At 38.7% G+C, this 25,228-nt stretch overlaps 2 protein-coding genes across 3 annotated transcripts in view; one reads left to right on the forward strand and one right to left on the reverse strand.

Moving 5' to 3' along the window:
• Window positions 1–25,228, forward strand: part of mtor (mechanistic target of rapamycin kinase) — a 78,574-nt gene that overhangs the window by 19,810 nt on the left and 33,536 nt on the right. For both annotated transcript variants that reach the window (XM_080900119.1, XM_080900118.1), the window contains exons 22-29: window positions 396–508; window positions 844–1,006; window positions 1,401–1,493; window positions 1,825–1,971; window positions 2,426–2,568; window positions 2,903–3,065; window positions 3,990–4,135; window positions 22,574–22,649. In XM_080900119.1, coding sequence (XP_080756245.1) covers window positions 396–508; window positions 844–1,006; window positions 1,401–1,493; window positions 1,825–1,971; window positions 2,426–2,568; window positions 2,903–3,065; window positions 3,990–4,135; window positions 22,574–22,649 — 1,044 coding nt within the window. The remainder of the gene's footprint in view (window positions 1–395; window positions 509–843; window positions 1,007–1,400; window positions 1,494–1,824; window positions 1,972–2,425; window positions 2,569–2,902; window positions 3,066–3,989; window positions 4,136–22,573; window positions 22,650–25,228) is intronic.
• angptl7 (angiopoietin-like 7) lies at window positions 8,051–11,295 on the reverse strand. The gene is made up of 5 exons (XM_080899416.1): window positions 10,721–11,295; window positions 9,628–9,728; window positions 9,304–9,498; window positions 8,889–9,084; window positions 8,051–8,790 (listed from the first exon to the last, which is right to left on the reverse strand). Exons 1-5 carry the CDS (start codon window positions 11,079–11,081, stop codon window positions 8,615–8,617), a joined length of 1,029 nt encoding a protein of 342 aa, XP_080755542.1. The 5' UTR covers window positions 11,082–11,295; the 3' UTR covers window positions 8,051–8,614.

A 25,228-nucleotide genomic window follows, 5' to 3' on the forward strand; every position in this document is an offset into this window, starting at 1 on the left:
TAATAGAAGATATACAGTCATTGGTGAAATGTAGATTAATAATCTAAAATTGACAAAAAGCCCCACGCAGAGGTACGTCATGAAACTTAACATCAATTTTAAGGAAGATAAAATTGATGTTTAAAACCCCCCCCCAAAACCCACTAATGTAATGTTCATATTTTACTTTATGATTTGCATCCTGTGAAGGCACAGATTCATGCTCACTTATTCGCTAACAGCTATACACAGATTTCCTGGACGGCTGGCTCGTGTGCCAGCACCTTGCTGAAATAAAATGCCATTCGACTTTCCCTTCAGAGCTCCTGAAGAAAACCATTTACAAGCTCATTAAAGCCACTCATGTTTAAGTGCTGCAGTATGTGGAATTAAGGAATGTGTGCTCTCCTTTTCAGCTACTCAATGCCATCCAGCTATTTGGTGCCAACCTAGATGACTACCTCCACTTGTTGCTGCCTCCCATTGTCAAGCTCTTTGATGCCCCTGATGTGCCCCTGCAGGCGCGCAAGTAAACGCTACACCCGTAGCTTTAGTGAGGAATCTAGTGTGATAATAAAAGTCATTCTCACTTAATTTTGCAAATAAAAATGTATTTAGCATCAATCTGATGTCACCACAGAAATGGGAAATTAAAATTAGACCATCACTGTGGTTAAAAGAGAGGAAAAAAGAACAAAGCTAAACATTTTTATGTGTATGTTTTTTATTAAAGAATCCATCTGGCAGCGATGTCAGATTTTTCCCATGACTTCTTGGCTATCGGAGCAGGCTGTGTATCTAAGTCTGTGTCCTACAAACATTTCAGTAAAGCTGAGCATCCTTTGTTTTTCCTCTGTGGCTCAGGGTTGCCTTGGAGACACTGGACCGACTGACAGAGTCCCTGGACTTCACAGACTACGCTTCACGCATTATCCACCCGATCGTTCGGACACTTGACACCACTCCAGAGCTGCGTTCCACTTCCATGGACACCCTGTCCTCACTCGTATTCCAGTTGGGCAAGAAGGTAACCAGAGCTGTCCCCCGGGCTGTCTTTTAGATGTAGATACTATTAACTGTACTTTTCCAGTCTTCCTACTGTTGGCTTCACATGCACTGCCCCCCCTAGTTTTATTACTTCCTGCCAGACTGCTGATGTCATTGACCATTACGCAGCATGGGGTGGTGTTTACAGGAGCGGATGAGGTCACATTTACCCCTGCCTGTCCTCTCAAGCCTTCCCCTCCCTTATCCCTCAAACCCCGTGTCGTTAATGTGTAGGGGAAGCTTTTGATCTGAGGTTCATGAAGGTTAGAAACAAGTGCAAGACACCCAGTTATTTACTTTATGGTGAAGGGAAAGCGGTCTCCAGACACACATACACCCTTATGTTTATCCTTCCTCTCTCCTCTTATTTTCAGTACCAGATCTTCATCCCCATGGTGAATAAAGTGATGCTAAAGCACAGGATCAACCACCAGCGTTACGACATACTCATATGTCGGATTGTCAAGGTATGGCTCGCCAGTAAATCCAGATTATTACTACACATTTTTCACACATGTCTCGTAGATTATCTGTGAGCTGCCAGTCTTTTATTTCATAACCTCACAGGGCACAAGGTGGTCTGGCAATAAATTACATAAGTATAAATAAACATTTCATATTCAGTGCACCATAAGCAAGTCATTACCATGTCTTGTTTATCAACAGTCCCTCAGGAAGGAAATGCACTTCTACTTTCATAAAACGTGTTTTGGGGCCCAGCTCAACAGTTTGAATGTGTGTGGCCCGCATGTGTGTGGCCTGCATGTGTTTGTTTATGTTTGTTTTTGTGCCTATCAGGGCTATACTCTGGCAGAGGAGGAAGAAGACCCTCTAATTTTCCAGCATCGCCAGGTTCGTGGTAACCAAGGTGACGCTTTGGTCAGCGGACCAGTAGAGGCGGGGCCTATGAAGAAGCTCCACGTCAGCACTACTGCACTCCAGAAGGTTGGAAGGAACAGTTGGCATTTTTTTCCCCCCATGATTAAAGACACGCACACGTCCAATGTTTATATCGGTGGCAGTGTTGCAGGTGTTTCATTTGTGTACAGCAAGCAGTGCTGAAAGCCGTAGTTCAATTGTGGTCAGGATGTATGAGTCAACAAACTGGTGATAAATTAATGGAACAACGTCGTCATATGAGCAGAACACCACAATCAGTGCATATATTTGACTGCAGAAAACAAAGGATTACCTGCTGATTTGATGATAGTTTACAGAGTGGTATCAGACTGGCCTGTGGACCGATAAATTACACAGCGCTCTTCACTACCATCATCAAGATAATAATAAAAAAAATCTCACAGTTTACATTATAGTCAGATTATCCCATACACATTACATGTGAAAACTTTGCGTCCACATATTTGTTCTGAAATTGATGATTTCTGACACTGGAAAGGCTTGGGGAGCTGCCAGGAAGGTGTCCAAAGATGATTGGCTGGAGTGGCTGAGGCGCTTGAGTGTTGTCCTGCTCAAAGAGTCATCCTCCCCAGCTCTGCGCTCGTGCTGGTCACTGGCTCAGACCTACATCCCTCTTGCCAGGTAAATGCAAACATAATTCCTTATGAAGCATGTACATAAAATCTGAAGCTCTGTCTTTGCATAGAGTTTTGGGCAGTCACTACTGCCAAAACATTCTCAGTTATCAGTAGTGCAAAACTGGTCAAACTTGACAATGTCAAAGGTGACTGTATGTAGCTGTATGAAAAGCAGAGTTACTAAAATGCTAAAAAAAAAAAAAAAAGCTGTGTAAAATCACAAATACCTGTTTATTCTGTGATCATTTTTACAACTTTTAGAATGATCTCGCTACTGCAAAATACTTGAATATTTTAATGTTGTTTTAATGGCAATATGTTGTTTTTGTTGACCCCAGAGACTTGTTCAATGCAGCTTTCCTCTCATGTTGGTCTGAGCTGAGTGAGGACCAGCAGGATGAGCTGATCCGCAGCATTGAGTTGGCACTCACATCTCAAGATATTGCTGAGGTCACACAGACTTTGCTCAACTTGGCAGAGTTCATGGAGCACAGCGATAAGGTTAGCAGTGACCTGATAACCTAATTAAACTAATAGCTGTGCTATTGTTTAGACATACATGTTTTTAGTGTCCCTGCAGATGTGAACGGACTCTCAAACAGCATTTTCAAAACTAAATTCTAATCCTCAAAGTTTTTATATTAGCCAGAGTATTTTTTTCTTCATCAATCAGGTTTTGCTTTGTTAAAGATTGTAATAAAAATGTCTCTCAAAAATCAAAGTAGGTTTAATGTTTTTAACTCTTGCTCAAATAATTAGTCGTATTCTTAATTTGATTTTAAATGTTTATAGCGTCAGTGTATATCGGTCTAAATTGAGAAGTATAAATGGAAATTCATCTGTTTTAAATTAATCCACAACACAAAGTGTGAAAAATAAATGCTTTTGCAGTCCCACTGCACATGTGTTTATGATGTTGAGATAATATTCTTCTCACAGCATTTTAGAACTTAATTTTCATTGTGAAAATAATACAGATATTTTATTTGGTTAACTTAATTATTTCTGCCATCAACATCACAAAATTTAATTCGCTTTTTATCAGTTTATGTCTCTTCCAGAAAAGATAAGCACTGCAGCAGATATAGATGTGGAGACATCTGTTATTATGCTGTTATTTGTTCATCTACTTATTTGCACAGTCGCATGCAGCATTATATAACAGTAAGAAAAAGATTAACTCCAGAAACACGGAAATGTGTTAACCTTTTGATAAAATAGGAACTTTAAACTTGGCATAATAATAATGATGCTGTTACATTAAGGACTGTGAATGTTGTGGTTGGGCTGTGATTTCAGTTTCAATATGCTCCTCGGCAACGAGCCCACCGTCGAAGAATGATGTATTCTTCATAGTTAGATAAGCAGAGCCAGTGGAATGATTGTCATTTAGAGTTATTTATTATGTACAATTTCCTTTTCCAGGGCCCTCTGCCCCTCAGAGACGATAACGGCATTGTGCTGCTCGGTGAGAGAGCTGCCAAATGCCGTGCCTATGCCAAGGCACTGCATTACAAAGAGCTGGAGTTTCAGAAGGGACCAACCCCCCTTATCCTGGAGTCTCTTATCAGGTAGGAGGTGTGAAAAAGCTCAGAAATGAATGTGTTATTTTTATGAATAACAGCCACAGCTTACCTGAATAGGGTAATTAAAAAAGCATGTCATGGTCCACTTAACTTTTTTGTTTGTGTAATTTAACAGGTCCTCAGCCCAGTAGGTTATTGCTTAGAACAAACATTACACCACCCTCGAGGAGTCAGTTTTTCAATCTAATAAATAAAGAAAAAATATATTAAGCATATCCTCCTCTCCCACAAGCCTTTGATATCTTCTGTCAACTTTTCCATCCCCTTTTCTCATCTTTCTTTATTTCTACGCCTTTGGCATTGCATGGAAAAATCTGTTTTGCAGGCATCTAATTGGAAGCTTGCCTCCTTTTCATCTGTGAGTGTCTGGACTTGTGTTTCTCTGGGGCCTGTTTTCAATTTCTCAGAAGCCTTGATCATGATGAATGATGGAAGCCGGCACTCTGGTGTTTTCAATATCCCCATCTGGTTCTCACCTCTCCAGGATTTCCCATAAAAGATCTAGACGCTAGTGTGCAGAAAGCACTGCGAAAACCTCTTTTTACTGAGTCGCGGCTGTATTAGGGGAAAAATATGTTTCATATCTGATGCATACTTTTTGATGACAAGGAGTTTTGTCATAGCCGTTTCGGTGCCTGAGTCATTGTGTTTGTAAGTGACATTGGAACTGATCATTTCATTCTTTCATATGGATATTCAGTTAAAATAGTTAGTTTATGGTAATACATCTGTGACCGCTACAAATGATGTGTGAGGGATTTTTAGAAAATCCACAGAATTAATTTGTGGTTTGACTATGTTCTTAGTAGGCACAGAAGTATCGAATATAGCCAGGAAACTTGTCACATTTTCCCCTTTATTCCTAACAAGAGAGGAATGCTGCTAATTTAGCAATTTGCATTTATTTGTAGAAGTCTATCATGCAGTGTTAATATATGTGAATCATGTGATAGTCTTTGTTTCGGATTTGTTAATATTATGTATTAAAAAATATTGAATTTGTCATTATTTGGTAGAATGGGGTAAAAGAAAGCTGTGTATCTTGGAGATAAGTGCTTAATAAGTGCTAATACATATACATTTGGTTGATCTGTCATAGTTGTAACAGTAGGGGCCAGGCATTGTTGCATCTAAACCATGTGTTGGTAATTTTTCTGTAGCCTTAGTGTTATGGGTACCATGGAAATGCTTGGAAATTGAGTCTTGAATAAAACGTAGCATGTTGTTGAGATGCACAAAAGACTGCACGATGTTAGGTAAAATATCATCTTATGATACCCAGCCAGTGTGGCTTTTGTTTGTTAATACCAGCTGCAGTAGCTTAGCTTAGCTGGGTTTGTTTTTACCTTGTGAGTCTGCGTGCGTATCGTGTGTCTTATAGGGGGCACAACCATGACACTGGTTTAGAGTACTTTGACAGGTGTTTATACGGTATGTTTGTCTGTCCGGATTTCTGCAGACAGATTGTGTCAGCATAATAGTTAGAGTTTACAAATACATTTGGGGTGACTCTTGAGCAATAAGTACTCATGTAACAATGAAGTAATTCTTAAATAATTGTCATATTGTAGATGGTACTGCATTATATCCCTGAGTCAGGTATATTGACAGGGATAATGCATTTGATCCCCCTGCAAGATGGTCTAGTTTTTTTGTTTTTTTTTCTTCCACTGGGAAGTTTTGATGGACTTGGATTAGGATAAAGAGATGTCATCATCATCTCAGGTTGGTAACTTTTAATCTACCTGTGTTGTCTCTCCCTGCGCTTTCACCCTCTTGGGTTATGGTCCAACCAAGGCAATAGTAATAAAAGTATCGAGTATAATGCACAACTCCAATTCCAGAATGTCGGGATGCTATGTAAAGTCTCACGAAAACAGAATGCTGTGAGTTGCAAATCTCACAAACCCTTATTTTATTTGTAATGGAACATAGAAAACATATCAAATCTTTTGAGACATTTTACTGTTTGATTAAAAATCTTAGCTTGTTTTTAATTTGATAAACATGTCTCAAAGTTGTGATGGGAGCGACAACAGGCTGGAAAAGTAAGAGTTACTAGAGCAAAAGAGGTGGGGGAATATTTTGCAGCTAATGAGTTTAATTGGTAACAGGTCAGTGGCATGAATCTTGGAGAGGCAAAGTTCCTCAGAATTAAAGATGGGCAGAGGTTTAACAATCTGCAAAAAACAAACAGTTTCTATGAATTATAGAACAATTTGAGATTTGTCTTCCTTGATGTGAAATTATAAAGCCCAATCTCATCATTTCCAGTAGAAATGATCCAGAGAACATGGAGAAAACTGTGCACAAGGGACAAAACTGAAAATCAATATTCTGTGATGGAAATCACTGTATGGGCTCAGGCCCAGAAATCATTCTCTGTGATCACAGTCCACCTCATCCACAAATGCAGGTTAAAGCTGCAATAATGAAGAAAAGAAACAATATGTGAACATGATCCAGAAACTATGTCTTCTCTGGGTCAAAGCTCATTTAGAATTCAAAAGCCTGCATCTCTGATGATATGGGAGCGCAATAATGTTTAGGAAACTGGCAACTTGCACATTTGGAAAGGCAAATCAACACTGAGAGGTGCATACAGGATTTAGAGCAACATATGCTCCCATCCAGACAACAGATTTTTCAGGAAAGACCTTATATATTTCAGCAAGACAGTGCTAAACCACATACAGGAGATCCTACAATAGTATGGCTTCATAGTTGAAGAGTCCAAGTGCTGAACTGGCCTGACTGCAGTCCACACCTTTCACCAATTAAAAACAGTTTGGAGCATCATGATATTTATAAGTGAGACATGAGTGAGACTACATGTCTCGCCTAAGAGTCCAGAAACTTGACTGGTTAAAAGAAGAGGGATTTTACACAGTGGTAAACATAGCTGTGCCCCAACTTTTGAGACATTTTACTGCCATCACATTCAAAAGATGAAAACACAGCTTTTCCAAAGGTAGTATTTATTGCACAATCCCTATATTTCAATTGAGAAGTACACAATGAAATGCCTGTAGTTCTACCTTAACATAAAATCTGCATTTCAGGTAAAAAATAAATAGAAAAAATCGAGTGAAATCTTGCTGAACGAGCTGTCTTCATTAAATATTAAACAACACTTTTGGCAGACCTGTCACTGAAGTTTAAATCCCCTAGGAAAATAGGAAAAAAATCTATTTATTGAAGCGACTTTCTTAAATAGAACGTGCTAAACATTAGAATTCCTCCTAGAGCAACAATGTTTATGTCAATAGTAACTGGCCTCTTATTGTGGTATAGTTCACCACTGTTTAAGGTTATCTTTTGTGGTGGAGCCACATGCTTAAACACATTCTAACCCTTAAAATAGATAGACCTTGTTTGTTTTAAGCGACCTTTATTCTAGTATGGCCATTTCATTTGAAGGGAAAAGATAAATGTCCAGGTTTAATTAGATGTTTACCCTGACGAATATTTCACCTTGTTAAAGGAATCTGTCATGCTATTGTTATGATTCTGAGTAATCACAAGACTGAGCCTGTGTAGGCCGTGCTAGCTCTCAGTCGGTATAATCCAAAAAAATCTTTGTTATCCTAACCAAATGATGTTATTGTTGTCATGGTAAGAAAGCTAAAGGCATTTAACTAAATGGAGTGTGGGTGTGTAGTTGTGTAGTCTTCTTTCATCTGTTTGGGTTAGGTGGCATGGGACCTCTAGCTGGGATGTCAGAAGTCAGAGGTCGGTGGCTCAAGGCAAATATGTAGCCATTATTGGACACGAGTGGACATAAGACCTTGACTCGACTCGACTTCTTCGAGTTTGTCAGAATACCTATGCTGTTTGCTGAGTGAAGGAATGAATAGGCTGACATGGAATTCTATGTTTAAAAAATATTTTTTATTTTCTACCACATAAAAGAACATAATTACAGAACTGTACACATTTTACAAATCACACATTTTCATCATGAAGGTTTATTGTTTGAAGTGAATGAAGAAAAAGAAATGGAGCATCATTGATAGGACCAATCCCTCACAACAGCTCACAAACAAATGGTAGTCTGGCAGTCTTTAAAGATTTATAGATGAATTAGAAGTTTCCAATGGTCCTTGCTTGTTATAACTGAAAATACATCCCAAGTGCATTCAAGACAAATGACTGAAAGAATAAAATTCCAGTTACCCACAGGGGGGAGTGTTGAAAAGGCATCTAGGAAAGCTTTTAAAAAATAAAATATCTTATATCTGATAAATACACACAATTAACTACAATTTACAATCAAAACATGAGAAAAACATTACACATTCATCTGACTGAAATCGAGCCAAACCATTACAAACAACCTTATCACTTCGTTCGCAGTCCAGGAAAAGCCACAGTTTGGTAGAACAGTTAAACGGGTATTATTGAGAACTCTCTTTATTCATGCGTATGATCTTGATCCAGAAAAAACAGCCGAAACACTTATGACTAAAAATTAACTGGTCGGACCTTCATCTCCACCTTCTTGAGGGAGTAGGTGGGTCCATGCCAGCCGTACCAAGTGATCCCATCTTGGTTCTTATCTTGGTTCTTTATGTGGTTACCGTAGCGATAATAAACACCGTTCAAATTTGAGTCAGTGCAGCAGTTGTACCAGTACCCACCTGGAAGTAAGAATTGGATTAATGGCAGCACATAACAGCCTTTCTTATCTGCTGTAGACGACTGGATTGGTTTTGTAAGATTTTCTCATATGTCTTACCTTTGCGTCGGGCTGCACAGTCATCCAAACATTTGTCATTGTCTTTGTTCATGGTGCTGAAGTTGGTGTTGTTGTGGTACCGCAGAGAGTCTCCAGCATTTCCACTGTAGTTGGCAAGGAAGAGCTTGTAGCTGTTGAGCTCATTACTGACTGTGAAAAAGCCATACTCGGCATAGCGTTTTTCTCCTTCCCAGTCCTGCATTGGAAAACATATAACACAATTTAGAGAATGACAGTGACAGAAACAGAATATTTGCTTTTGTGGTCTGTCTAATGTCTTTTCGAATTAGTTTGATTTATTGCTAGTTCAAGTATGGTGTAAAGTGATTTTTATGCCCTCTTGCTTTTAGCCATGAAGTGGCTTTTACATGGTTTATGTATTCTTGCTCTCCTGCGTGATGGTCCCAACACTTACCTCCATATCAATCCTAAGTGTACTTGGCTGCCTTGTTAGGCGGAAGATGTTGTCATTGCCCAGCCAGAAGTCTCCACGGATGGATCCAAATCCTTGTTTGTACTGCTTCCAGTCACGGTTAAAGGATGTGAGGCCAACACTTCGCCTCTGAATCACAGTCCAGCCACCTCCATTTGTCTCCATATCACAGAAGAGCTGGGAAAAAACAAAGCCTGTAATTTAGCTGGCTTTTCAAAAAGCTGAAAAAAGCCTCTGATAACCCACCCCCCCTCCCAAAAAAAAAGAAAGAAAAAACAACCCACATGCAAGAGTGCTGAAACTTACGGTGAATTCAGGTGTTCCCAGAAACTCATCTTTAGGCAGCTTGTACTCGCCAGAGATCTTGTAGTTCTTGCTGTAGAGTGATGCACAGTCATATATGGCTTCTGGAAAAAGGAATATCCCAAGTTATGCTAAAACCATATGCAGATCCATGAGCTTTCATAGTTTTTAAAACATGTGATACCTATAAATTACAGTTTTCAGGGTATCTGAGGAATTGGACAGAGAAAAAAAGAGACTTTTCTTTTTCGCCCCACGCCCCAAAAGAAAAATAGATCAAAGAAGAATGAGACATGCACAGCATGCTGAGAGTTTTTCATAGCTGCACCTTTTACTCCTGTCCCAGTATAGTGATGCCTTTAAGATTACGGTGGAGCAAAGAAGCCAAAACTTAAAGATATGGAAACCTTCCACTTCTAATCACTGCAGCCCTTCCTGTTCTGTTCTCTTGTTTACTTTACAAAGGTCTGTGTGTTCTCTCTGCCAATGACATGAATGCGGTCCCTTTAGACCACACAGTAAAACGTGAAATAATAAACGACGTAATGCCTGGTTAACTGCTCCGCGGCAGCCAGTGCTGATTAGTGGTGTGTTGAAGTCGAATTGAACGGTGGATATGATGTGGCTTTGATGGAGCTCATTACTGACAACCCTGCAGATGGGATTGTGCAGCTCTAAATGATTGGTTTTTAGTACTGTGGGGCAGCTCAGAGAAGTGCGGCACTGTAATTTCCCTCACGACTAATTCACAGCAGGTGTCTCAGATCCTGAAAGGCTGATTATAGTGTTTTGCAGCAAAAATAAATACATGATGATAATGTGTGCAGAATAGTTTATAGTGAAGTGACTTTGTTTTGTCTACTTTTAAATATGAGCACCCTTCCCAATTAAAAGAAGCTTTTATGATATATTAAAATGATACTATTCAAAACCAAACTTATACTGTCTGGAAATGTTGAGAGGTGAAAGGTGTCTGTTTAAAATTTGGTATTTGAAACAAGAAATAAGAGCAAGAATGAGCGTTTTCATAGCATCTGTTTTAGGGTATAGAGACAGTATGGTCAAACTCTCCAGATGATGGAGTGTTAATACTCACCCGATGAAGTCTTAGGAGCAGACTGTGCGGTTTGCAGCTGCATGATCTCCACACGGTTGTTGATCTCAGAGTACTTGCTCTCTGCCTCTGTGACTCGGACGTCTTGCTGTCGGCTCTGCTGGTCCAGATCTAGTATTTGCTTCACAAGTTTCTTCATGTCTGTCTCCTGCTTGCGACTCAGCTCCTCAAAGAGGCTGGTGAGATTGGCCACTTGAACTTTGAGAGAGCGTACCTCGTCGCAGCACTGACCCTTGGAAGGCTTTGGAAGCGCCTGTCTCTTCCTGAGATTTTGAGCCCATGTCTCTGCAAGCAAGAGCAGTGCAACCTCTAAAACAACTATACTCAAATAGATTTTTGCCATTTTTAAAAGTCAAAGTTCTGGATCTTCTCGCAGCCTCTGGGTGTTTTGATTGGTTGCCGCTAAAAAAGAATCTCTCTCTGTAAATGGTTCTCTCTTGGAATACGAAAAAGATGCAAGCTCACTGCAGCTATCTGAAGTTTTGTCCAGTTGAGTTGGAGCTCTCCTTTGACCACTTGCTCACTCAGGCTGTCGTATTACCTCAGTGAAGCCCTCCTCTGCTTGAGCATCTTAAATATTGTATGGGTCCTCCCCCTCTCCCCCCTTTCACTGACCCTCTCCAACCTTCAGGGTGGAGGACCTTTCACGTTCCTCCTCCCCCCTGCACCCTTCTACTTCACCCCTCATCTTACTTTCACTCATACTGGGGAAGCTTTGCCACACTTGCTTTGTCAGGTGTTAAATGTTTCTGGGAAGTCATTTTTTTATTCCCTTTGCCTGGAAGAACCACATAAGGACCTGGGCAAACAAACAACGCTACTGTCTGAACCTGCGGCGCTTAACTGGAAATGCAGACTGTTTAAAAGATTTAACTACATTTGATTTTAATTTATTCAGCTATATACACTAATGAGATTAAAACATTTGAATACTTGTTTTAAACGTTAGTACATCTGTAGGTAATTTCTTCCCCACATTTAAAACACTTTATGTTAATGACAGTTTTTACGATATCCTTGAGGGTTGAAGTCACTAAGCATTCTTAATTGTAGGTTAAGTGTTCTGTTCGTGCTACCCTTTTTGGCACATGGCAGATGTTAATGCCAAGCGGGTTTCAGTGTCAGATTTCAAAGGCGTGTTGATACAGGGGAAAACCTTCAGGATAAAATCTGATCAACTACAGTTTGTAGTAAAAGCTGGAAGAAATGTTTAGGATAAGGCAGGTGGAATAGTGGGAGTATTTTGTCTACATGTGTAAATGCTTAACATTTTGCCATCACATATGCAGCGTATTTCTTAAATAAGTTTAGATGGTGTACCCACCAAAGAACAACAGAACAAAAAGATGAAGTCATACTGTTATGGCTTTTATCATCAGCAGAAGGGGCAGCGTGCTTGTGTTTTCACTTCACTAATCAATTCCATGCCTTTAGGTATGTTTTCAACTTGTAGATATGGAAACTCATCAAGCATTAGAAAGTACAGGAAACATTACAATCAGTCAAACATGCAGTCTGGATTAGGTTTCTGTATTAAATTAGAAACAATAATTAAAAGCATATTTCAGCTCAGTTAAAGTCTGGTGTCAAGTAGATGCATACTGTGTAGCATGTGGGTTAATTACCTAAGGGATTAATTTAGTTGAATTAAATTTTATTTATGTAGCGCCAAATCACTACGATGGTCGCCTTAAGATGCTTTATCTTTACAATAATAGAGAGAAAACCCAGACAATAAGATGAGCCTCTAAGAATAAGCACTTGGCAACAGTGGGAGGGAAAAACCTCCTTTTAACAGGAAGAAACCTCTGGCAGAACAGGGCTTAGGGAGAGGCAGTGTTGCGACTTGCCAGGGATGAGTGGAGGATTACAGTTTATGCTTGTCGCTATCAGTTCTTCAGGAAAGAGGGATTTATTTATTTTTTCCTTTTGATTTTTTTCTTTGATACCTGTTGTTGAAGACAACAAATTGAATGCATCATGCGTGAGTATAACGAGTTTTGGGTTGTGATGATGTCACAGTATTGCACACCTTAACATGAGCATTACAGTTGGGAGTTGGATTTTCAGTGCATTTGTGGAGGGTACAAACTCTTTACCCGGCGAGTCTTACCCGTGCTTTGCGGGTTGAACCACTAGATACAGCCTGCTGCTGAATGAGGTGTGTTTGCCTGACTTAATAACAGTGTTTGCAAAACTCCTGCTTCTGGTTTGTCTTTTAAAATTTCTAACATTCCAGTCACTGGATGGGGCTGAAAATAATGCCTCTCAGGGAGGCGCTTTTATGTCCCGTTTCTGTGGAATTTCTCTCTCTTCCCTGATGTGCTGCCATCCCTGCCAACCTACAGGACACACAGGTGTTGGGAAGCAGCCTCAAGGGTATTTGTGGGGTTTCTTGAGGTGCCAGATCGTGCTCATGGGCATTAAGATAGTATATGAGGCATGCCTTCTGTGATAGTTATGTATGATAATTACCAGGCAAAAGAAATTAAGTGTTTTATGCTGAAATAGAAGGAGCTGTAATAACTGAGACATTTCTGAGAGTTCTTACTTTGAACTTTATGGCTTTTTCCTTCCCCACATGGACTGGAGTGAACCGTCTGGAAAAGACATACAAGTTCATCAGCTAATAATCATACTTTACCAATGTTAAAGTACAATTTTTGTACATCTAAGGACCCTTGTGTTTGCCTTAAATTTAATTATAAAGGGAAATTATAATTTTATTATCTGGGCATCTACCTCTAAGTAGAGTGCTGCAATAAATCAGTGCTGAAGTGCTACTATTTGACTCAATGATGCTTAAGAATGATGGTCTGTTGATTTTATTTTATTTAAATTTTCATGTAAATGAAGAACATACCTATATATTGGGGAAAACAAAGTTTAGGGATCCCAGACTTAATGCTGTCTCCATGTCTGGACATTAGCATTGCAAACAGAGCGCAGACAGGCAGAAGATTTACTTGATACCAAAGACCAATTCCTATTTTATAAATTGTAAAGTCTGGAAGCATAAAGCTGCAAATTGTGGTGCAGATAGAGTGAATGGAATATTACAAACATGGAGCTAAAATGAGATGTGACACTTTGTGGCGGTGCGAGGTTTTATTACATAATCTCGCACCACCACACTGAAAACGTTTCTTGCTTCAGGAGGGACACAGAAAGCCTCCAAATGTTTGGCGTGTGTCCTTTCCCAGTTCTCTTTTGGTCAGACGATCAAATAAGGAAACAGTTTAGCTCATTCTGCTCATTGTCAACTTTGTTATCACGCGGGACTGTGGTTTGGACCACAAATAAAATTTTTTTTAAAACCTTTCTTCAAATTCCAAAATATGATATAATTGTCAGGTGATCATCTGTTGCTCTCACGTGTCAAAGGGTGATGTATGTTTTTTGACTATTTTTCCCAGGCATTCTCTTACCTCAGTATTTTTTGTCTGCTTTTTAGAAAACTTTGCATTTTTCTCTTTAGGTTGTTCTTTTCTATTCTCCCAATGTTGCTGTTGAATATCGATTTGTACTTTTAGTTTGCTGCCTTTCTTTGATTTTTAAGGAACACGTGGGAGCAATAAGGCACTTTATAGAAGAGTAATGAGATATTAGACTGCCTTCATGTTTAGTTGCTGCACGTTTTAAAATTTTGCATAAATTCTGAACTCATTAGATGCTAGACATGATCTTTCTCTTAATTTCACCCATTTATAAATAATAACGACTTTCTGTAACTATTATTTTTGTAGTAGTTTTTTGTATATCAGTCACTGGTGTCACTGATTGCTTTCAGTATAAAATGGTCAACATAGTTAGAGATTAGAACATTGTGGTTAAATTGAGCTACCACATACTTGTGCTGTAGTTATAGTTAAATTCAATTTGTTTTAAATGCAACACTGTGGCTCTGTTTTTGTTTCTGTTTTTCTTTCTAGTATGGCATTTGATGATGCATAGTGCCTCTTGACCTCCATGTAAATGTTAAGCCTAAGACACTTATGTGCGTCAGTCTCTTTTGGAAAAATTAGGATAATTTGCCTCCCTGTATTTTCTCATTGCCCTAACTGCTCCATGAGTCATTTCTCACTCCAGCAGTGCATCACTTTCCTTCGGTCCTGGACTTTGTCATTCAGGGTTAGTAATGAAAATCCAGCTGGAGGCTTTTGTTTCTTTCTTTTTTTCTTTCTTTTTAACATTTACCCTTTTCTAACACTTCCCCTTTAACCATGTCTCTCTAGGGTCTCTGTAAAAAATGCAAGCCTCTAAGCCTCTACTCTATTAGAGCTGTTCACTTTATATAACTACTGTGGGAAGCCTGTCTATTCCGTCAAGCAGATATTTTGCCTTTGGTGTTTAAGAAGAGTTGGACACCCTGCTGTGCTAATTGCAGCAGTGATCTGACTTTGATGAGTGAGAAGTACGTGGGTGTCATAACATGCTCACAGATGCTTTTTGTGTCCCTACATACACTGGAAGAACAGTTTGCAGTTAAACATTGACCACAGGGTCCAAGCTGTCAGCAGAGCACTCTGTGTTCAGTTACAGGAAAGGCAGGAGGTGAAAGCACGAGCCAGTGGATTCCAGAGCGTCTATCTCAAAACCTTGAATTGCATAATCTTTACGAACCCCTTCCACTTGTCAGCTCTGTCAGCACAGAAGCTCCACATTTTGATTTGAGTTTGGCCCATTTTGAAAGTATTTAATTTGCTTGAGATACTCGAATGTTCCTGTCAAAATAGTTTTTTTTTTAAAAACTTTATTTTATTTTTTTATTATGTTGAAATATTGTAGTGGATCATATCTTTGTTTTAACCCTACAAACGTTTAATCAATATTGGGTCTGTGACCAAATTTATAGATTTGAAAACAGACTTCATATTGATGCTCCATAGCTGAGGCCTTGGTATACAGCTGAAAGCATAGATTAGGAGGTTAACACAGAGAGTCGAGAAAATCATAAGAGTTAGGGTATGCTCCACACTCTAGGTTGTCTTTAACAAAACAATCATCAGACATGCCCTAAAAATAATTTCTGATCTTAGCTTTTAAGATCCACCAGTGCAGGTTCAATTTGCTTTAATAGTACTTTTTCTTCACTCTTTTATTAATATTTAGTACTTCTTAGTGTTTCCTTACAGTCTACTTTAATTAGTAGTACAATCTAAAAATGGCAAAGAAATTGAAATGACAACTCTGACAGTGCAGCTGCTATAAAATCACGAGATGAATGGTATGTCTGGACACTTAATGCAAGCAGCTGAGCTATAGCTAGATTTGAATTTCAAAATAATGCAGTGGATAATGATCTCCAACTCCGGTCACGTATAGGAGTAAAATAAACTCTTCCATATTTTCCATAATGAGCGGCACTGTATGCACCAGGGTATCCTCCAGCTCCGAGAGTGGCAGACTTCATTCCCTGGCAGACCATCAAGAGGTCCCTGCCTTAAGCCAGTGATGGCTACCAGGTGGCGTCTGCTGTCGTACAGCGGATGCAGGCCAGGCAGTGGCTGTCTGCTCACCCACCCCAAAAACCAGTAGGATAAACAGTACTGGAGGGATCGAAGCTAGATTAGGAAGAATAGTACTTTGTGTATGCACAGTTGGCCTTGTGGCATTGCTTCAGAGAAGCATTTCATGACACTGGAATGTAAAACAGTTGTGGTGCAGGTCAGAAAACAAAAACCACTTGTGCCAATGTATAGAGATTCCCTTCTTTCATCTTTTGCCAATTATTATGTGTTTTTGGCTTTTGGGTATACAAGTGAGTAAAAAAAAAAGCCAAAAATGCCACTTGCTATATAGGCTATAATTAATACCATATCTGTTATTCATAATAGATTCCTTACTTAAACGTATACTGATTTTGTGTACATACTTGCGTACATATGAAGTATATAAATAGTTAGCTGTTTAGAAGTTGTGTAATCCTTCTCTTTAAATGAGATCACTGTCCCCCGATGCTTGTTTCCATTGTTTAGGACAAAAATCAATTACAGCATGAGTTGGTTTCAGTTGAACTGAACAGAAAAAAGTAGAAGACCTGGCGTATTTAATTGGAAATATATTAAAATTGAATTTGTAGTTCAGCAGAAAACAATGTTTACAAATATCTTTGTCTACATAGCAACAGCAGCATTCCAATGAGGTAACTGTCAGGCTTTTTTTTGCCTGTTTTGGGCCACCGGAGACGCCTCGTTCTGTTGGCCTTTTGACCTGAAGGTGAGAAACCCAGGAGAAGGCATACTGCATCATTGTCCCAATGTAGTGATAATGTGGCGTAAACATAGGCGCAATGGTTTCTCTGGGCGATGCCTCAGTGACCCCCTCACACGCCTAACTTGCTTTGGGAGAGAGAAAAACAACATTCAAATGTCATCTAAAGTTATGCATTTGTTAAATAACCAGTATTAAATATTTCTTTCCTCTTTTCAAGTGCTGCATTCGTGATCACTGAACTTTCTCCTCAGCTTTACAGCGATAGAGCAGAATTTTGTCTTTTCAGATAAATTGTTTCAAAGTCAAGGGACACTAAGTGTTTCCCTATGGTGCAACATCTGCTTGGTGATGGAACAACCGCCCTTTTGTCCTGATGTTTTTGGAGAAACAACAGAGACAATAGGCTAGTCAGATGGTGTCAAGGATGAGTTGAAGTATACATGTCTCAGGACAGTCCGGAACAAAACTGGTGAATGATGTAATCACTTTGTTTGCGTCCTTGCTTACCTCAACCACTGGTGCTTAACAAACACAGAGAATGAGAAGACCTTGTTTAATTTTGCCATGCTGGTCATCACTTCCATTGTGCAATGCTGAAAGATTTATATTCTGTATGTATTACAAGTTTGACTTTCAGTTTCTATATTGTCTATCAAAATATTATCAATAGTAGTGTTATTGTTTGGCTTTGAAGTCAGACTAATGAGGTCTACGCAGTAATTCAAATCCCTTTTTTCCCTCCCCGCTGTTTATTTGAATATTTCATTTGTAACGGGTCGTTCTTTTTCTAAGTGGCTATTCAGACAAACCCTCTTCCCTTGTCTTTGTCAACATCTGATGTCAAGATTCAGTAGTACAATGTTAGTTTTTTTTCTGACATTCAATCATGTTGCTATAAAAAAATGTAGAGTTGTAAAAATAGCTTTCAGTGTCAATCATTTCATGTTTTCCTGTGGCTGGTCTGTGAAGGGGACTGTTGGTTTGTAGAAAGACAAAACAAACAAATTAGTTCATGGTCCAAAATTTGGCCATGTTAATAGTATTTTCTACTATTAGGATGGCCCTGTTAAATATTCTACTTTTATAAAGGGCAGGTATTTGATCTGACAATAAACATTGTTGGTGTTGCTTGAATTCCAAACTTTTATGGTTTCAAGTGTTAATTACTGTGCCATTTGCAAGTGCTTTATATTCATATTTTTCTTTCTTAGTACATCTTAATACAGAAATTACTTTTGTTTCCTGTTTTCAGTTTAGGCTTTACGCAGCATTGCCTACTGTCTGACACATTTTCCTATGAAATTAGCTCATCTTGGTTGTTTAGATCCATTTAATTTTTCAAATGTCCTTTGTATGGGAAATGTTTATTTTTAAGTAGTGTTCTCATCTTCACAATGGAGAAACCCCCCAAAACAAAACCAATAATGCTCGATAGTTAGGGTCTTTCTTTCAGGGAGCATTGATTGCATTTTGGCTGCCCCACAAATGAACAGTTGTTTGGACGCAAAGGCAAGACAAAGTCTCCGTCAGTCAGTGTCATTTTCCATCAGTGCATGTAGTGGTAGCAGTTGTTGGTTTGGCTAGCATCAGTCACATGAAGGATTCAAATTTTTAAATAGAGAGGTAAAAGCCAAAGTATTTTTAAATCAAATACTACATAATAATGTCCTCTTTGTTTTCAGTATTTTTAGACTAAGGAATTAGATCGAGCACCTGGCAAGTAAAGGGATGGAAATCAGGAAGGCTCAAATGGATAGCTTCCTAATTAGATTTGATTGAGTCCGGTAATAAAGTCTGATTTCTTTTCCTCCGCGAGGTTTGCATACAAATTAACCTCTGAGGAGGAAAATGTCTACAATTTATTCAAGGATCATGCTCTCTCTCATCACCAAAAAGCCAGGCCACTTTAGAGTTTAATTTTTTGTTCTTTTGTTACCCCTCAGCCAAAAAGGCTGATAGGATATTGTCGTCACCCTGCTGGGTGGGTGGCAGCCTGAACAGGCCAGCTTTGTGAATGCGATAACTCGAGAAGGAAGTCACCTAGAACTTTTAAATTGATACAATTTGAATACTAAAAGGGAAGCTACAGGGAAGCTGGTCAGAGTTGATGGGAAGATGGATGGAGCCAAATACAGGGCAATCTTGGAAGAAAACCTCTTGGAGTCTGCAAAAGACTTGAGACTGGGGCGGAGGTTCACCTTCCAGCAGGACAATGACCCTAAACATAAAGCCAAGGCAACAATTGAATGGTTTAAAATAAAACATATCCATGTGTTAGAATGGCCCAGTCAAAGTCCAGATCTAAATCCAATCGAGAATCTGTGGCAAGATCTGAAAACTGCTGTTCACAAACGCTGTCCATCTTATCTGACTGAGCTGGAGCTGTTTTGCAAAGAAGAATGGGCAAGGACATCAGTCTCTAGATGTGCAAAGCTGGTAGAGACATACCCTTAAAGCCTGGCAGCTGTAACTGCAGCAAAAGGTGGTTCTACAAAGTATTGACTCAGGGGGCTGAATAATTACGCACACCCCACTTTTCAGTTATTCATTTGTAAAAAATGTTTGGAATCATGTATGATTTTCATTCCACTTCTCACGTGTACACCACTTTGTGTTGGCCTTTCATGTGGAATTCCAATAAAAATGATTCATGTTTGTGGCTGTAATGTGAAAAAATGTGGGAAGGTTCAAGGGGGCCGAATACTTTTGCAGCCACTGTAGGTTCAATAATAATTGGACAATTTTGATAATCAGAAAGATTGTTTTTAATAACTGGATTAACTTATGAAATGAACTCCAAGAAAAGATCTGGTCAGCATATCAGCCAAACCATGAGCCACTTTCTTTTTAATATTAGCTATCCAGAGTTCTAGCAGTGGTACAGTGCTCTGTTGTTTACAGTCAAGTGGCTTTGAAAATTCCTAATCATCATGTGGGCGTAACGGCAGAACTGTTGGTACTGTTTTTCTTCAGTCCTGATATAAGAAAGAAGAGAATCATTATCATCTTGCAAACTGCCAGGCTCCACCGTTTTTACATGTTTGTTATTGTACCAACATAAATGAGTGAATCTGCGATTGGACAAAAATAAAACTATTTCATGCGATTTAAGATGGGACTACTTGGTGTTTAGTGATTGTATGATGATCCTTTGATTCTTTTAAAATATCTTTTTCATTACTTGCACCTCTTTTTGGCTTTAATGTAGGTGTATATCCTTAGTTTTACATGTCTTTGTACATTTTTGTGGAAGAGCAACACAACAACAGTTTCAATCAGCTTTCTTTCTCGTTCATTTTTACACACCAGATTGGTAAAATTTCTTGGTGAGATGCGATAATATTGACAGCTTTACAGTCTCAAACCTCAGCACATGCACTTTTTGGTGACCTCTCCATATACCAAAGGTGCAATGTGTAAAAAGTTAGGAAGTGGTACTTGGGGCCCTGCACACATGAGAGGGTTTGACAGTGATATCAGTACATTTTCTGCTTGCTAATAATTTATTATTTTTTTTACTTGAGAGGAATGTTATGTGAGCATTGTCATCTGGATGTATTTAGACTGCATGTGCTTGGAGCTGGTAGCCAGATGGCTTTAACTGAGGGACAGTGAAATCTCCAGGGTCTGCAGGAGTGAAAGCCCTCCTTCTGATTTGCCATCCCAGATAAAGGCACATCTGGCCAGTTTTAACATATCTGTTTCTGTTAGGTAGGACATGGAGACTTGAGGTTTTTTTGTTCATTTTGAGGTTGAGAGTAAATTACAAACAACAGAAGAACTAATTTTTTGGTTTGGTTTAAAATCAACAAGTATATACAACATACCTGTGTGATAATGTCAGGATTCTTCAGAATACTGGGTGGTAGTTGTGCCTAATTAAGAGCGTGGGATACTGCAACAGTGCCTGGCATCCTATCAAGCTCCGTGAGAGTCACAGACAAACGGTTATTTACTTAAAAGAAGCTTATTTTCATATTATGCAATCATAGTCTAATGGGATTTTCGTGAGGTCATTAAGTCTTCTTCCCTGTGTCATCTGATTACACCACCAAAATGCTAATGTCTGTCAAAGAACAATAATCACTGTTCTGCAAGATCGAGGGGATTGCTTGGTTTGATTCGTGATAGACCTACCTCTCTAAATCCAGCCTGTTCTCATTTACTGGGGGATTTAACTGATGTTTGCTCAAAGTTCCTGGCTTGTCACAAATATGGATAAATTATCCTGTGGTCTTGATTCCTTGAAATATGGACACTTGTGAAGATGCCCTTGGTGATGCATTTAAATGTACAGGATAGGCATAATTTTTCATTGTGCAGGGTTATCCAAGTGGTTTTTTGGTACCTTAAAGGCAAAGTGAATAGCGTACAAAGCTCCTAGAAGTGACATAAACAGCAGTCTCATGATTGACAAACTCGTGCTTTAGTCTTGTGGCAGTTCTTCAACCTACAAACGCAGGCTTGCTATATAAAAGATAACTGCTACGTCTCAGCCTTCATCACTGCTGCGCAGGCACTAATGCTAAGGGAGACCTTCACTGTTTCACTGCAAACCCAGCTGCAAGTGTCAGGAAAAAATATATAAATTTAATTTAATATAAACGAGTACTTGCTAAAACTACAGTTCTTGTTGTACATGTTTCATATAAATGCCAGGTCTTTATCATCTAATAATGCCATGCTTATGGTATGTTTATGAACATTTTTAGTTAAATGTTTTATTAATATTGTGCATTAAAATCCAATCAATGTAATTTTCTGCAACAGATTACTACATTTATTTATTTATTTATTTTTAAAATTGTACCCATCATCACACAGGTCTGCACTAACGGGTCCTTTCAAGCTTTAGCATGACCCCTCGCAGCGCGGTTTCATCACAGTTTCTGGCCTTTACCCTTTGTCTAAGCAGATTTCTGACATGCATGCTCTAATGCCTGTCATCAGCTTTTGCTTGCTGTCCTCAGGAATTTCGCTGCATACCAGCACTTTTTGAAAGCTACATTTTACAGATGTATTGGCTGTGACTGCACACAGGTTTCTCAGTTGAGGAAGTATAATAGACTCGTGGTTCATATGAGTGTTTCCAGATGTGATGGCAGTGCGGGTCAGCGGTGGGCGCACAAACGGGAATTGTGACGTCTTGACAGGAAATCATCCTTTGTCAAACAAGCATGACACATGTCAATAGGTGCCTTTAGTTTTCCCAATAAACAACTTTGATTAAAGTATCAAACATTTATTTAACGTTTCCAAAATGCATTGAGAAAGGATGCATTGATGGCTGGCTGGGATAAGAATACCTCATCATTGTGTGAGCTGCTTTTCTTCTAGGATCATGGATAAAGCACATTTCTTAGTGTTAAGGATAGCTGGGATTTAGTGAGAGGTAGTGTGTTGATTAGCTTCATTAAGCAGCATAGAAGTCTTTGCTGGCACTTCCTGTGATTGGGATTTATACATCCATGTCATGTTTTCCAAACGGTGTCCCTTTGCCTTGTCTTTCTTTTTAGATAATACCTGCATGTCCTCATGCTTAACAGTAAAGCTCTGAAAGCCCCTGTTTTGTGTTCAGATTGGCCTAACAGTTTGCCATTGTTTTGTCATTTCTTTCAGCATCAACAATAAACTGCAGCAGCCAGAAGCAGCATCTGGGGTTCTGGAATATGCCATGAAACATTTTGGTGAGCTGGTGAGTACTTTTTCCATTTTCCAACCAGAAAAAAGAAGGAAAAACGTGTCCCAGGTTTTCTTTCGGATTGACACTTGGACAACTGTTGTTGTTGCAAACCCTGTAAAAATGTTATCCAATCTGTTAAATTTGGCTCAGTTCACAACTTAATTAGGTAAAAAAAAATTGCATTTCCTGGTTTAGAAAGATGTGAGCATTTGGTCCAAGTAAAATAGCTCATAGTATGTAGGTGTAGCATGGTGTTAAAGTTACATTACACATTTAAAAATGTGATTCCGATAATAATAAAGATGTAAACCCATGCCTTGATTTGCTATAAACTCCACTGCTTTCTTTACATCTGGTAAGTCTAAAAAATTCTTGGATAATCAATTAGACCATACTGGCCAGTATTCACATACACTCAGACCCTTTTATTTCTTCAAACAGTTTTGGACTGAATATGTCTTTAGTGAGTTACATTGTATTAGGAATTCTGTCTGCATGTCTTCCTTTCCTTATTCTAATGTGGGGGTGATGGTTGTTTGAGGCAGATATCACCAGAACACCATGATCCTAATGTGCTGCATATGGAAAAGCCATCTGCTGTACTTATCAGGGGTTTACAGCAAGAGACAGAATTATGGACTCATTTGTCTAATTAAGATGAGGTTTGCATGTTCTTAAATTTTTACTTGCTTTGTCTGTCTGCTGTACATGACTCTTGGGCCCACTGGGCCCTTTTTATGATGCAAAATAATGTCATTTTTCATCTAAACAAAAAAGGAGCAATATTTCTCTCTTAATGACGAGCTTTTCCTGTGTGGGATGAGTCATTATAAAAGTTAAATGAACTGCTTTGTATTCTTTTGTTTTCACTCTACCATTGTAGAAAAATATTGGTTTTGTTTTTCAGATTTTTTTCTGTTCACATAGAGCACCACACCTCCTAAATGTTACTAGAAACTCGGTTGTTTCATGTTCTCCGTACATGGACCCGATCCATATTTGAAAATAAATGAAATAACTGTCAGAGTGGACATGCTTTGGATATGATTACACTGATTTTCCACACAAGTTACATAACAGGAAAAGAGCATTTGGTTATTTGGATCGGTCTCCCTCCCTTTTACCAAAGTTACGTCATTAACTAACTGTGGTTTTTCCTTTTTCCTCGAATGAATGTGCCAGACAGGCACTTGAGGCACATTGACAATAAGTTGAGTAGACTGGTGTTATTCTGTTTTTATTTTGGATTTATTTATTTATTTATTTATTGGAGGGATATGATTTACTGATTCATTTATACTAATTGCAACAGTTGTGAACATGGATAGAGTCTGAAACTGTCTCCAAAATAACCAAAAATTTATAATAAGCCTTTTTTCCCTATTAGAGTAATTTGCCATTAGTTTCTTGGCATTGGCTGTCCCCAAAATCATATTTCCTTTGAGGTCATTGGATATTTGCAGCATCATAAATCATAAATGGGAATTAGTATCTCCACACCAAGAGAAAACAATAGAAACTTTAATAATTAATTGCGCTAAAACTTGGACATGAAGACAAGACTGATTAAATTTGATCTATATATAAGTATTGCCATTGCTCAGTCATTAATGCAATATTTTTGTTTAAGCCCTCAAACCAAAGCGTAGAGTCTGGGCTTTAAGCCTATATTCATACAACTGTCACTTCAATGTATATTGGTATAAATTTAAAATTACAATGGCAGCCGGTATAGCTCAGTGGGTTAAGCAGGTGAACCATAGGCTAATGCAGAGGTTAGGGATAGACTCTGACTTGAGATCACTGAGTGCGTTTCCTCTCACTGCGCTTTCTCCCAGTTTCTCTGTCTTCTCTCCTGTAAGAATTCACACCTGATTTTATAATCTGAGTTTTATAACTAATCAACACACTACCACTCACTAGATACCAGCCCTCCCTGATTTGTATATAAAATGACTTTTCTTTGCCTTAGAGAGCAGGTTTTCTGTTTCTCTGTGAAAACTTGGTAAAGACTCAGTGAGAAGAGTTTCACTCTCAAATCAAATCAAATCAAATCAAATCACTTTTTATTGTCACATCACATGTGCAGGCACACTGGCACAGCACATGCGAGTGAAATTCTTGTGTGCGAGCCCCACAAGCAACAGAGATGTGCAAACACAACAACACAAACGAGCAAAATACAAGAATGGCCAACCTGAAACTAATAAATATATGTACAATATATAATAGTGTATGCATTTCTGGATGTGTATACTAAATATTTTCCTACGTGTGTGTGTGTGTGTGTGTGTGTGTGTGTGTGTGTGTGTGTGTGTGTGTGTGTGTATACACATTTTTACAAATTAAATAGTAAAAAAATAAAATAAAATAATAATAATAATAATAATAATAATAATAATAATAATAAAATATATAAAATATACAGAGTTGAATATGTGCAAAACAAGTGGCATTTATATACAGTGTGGAGTGCATAATGTTAAAGTTCCAGTAGTGAAGCTGAGGTGTCTATGACGTGTTCAGCAGTCTGATGGCCTGGTGGAAGAAGCTGTCTCTCAGTCTGCTGGTACGGGACCGGATGCTGCAGA

Source organism: Rhamphochromis sp. 'chilingali' (assembly GCF_963969265.1).
Source record: "Rhamphochromis sp. 'chilingali' genome assembly, chromosome: 12".
In the NCBI taxonomy this organism is placed as follows: Eukaryota; Metazoa; Chordata; class Actinopteri; order Cichliformes; family Cichlidae; genus Rhamphochromis; species Rhamphochromis sp. 'chilingali'.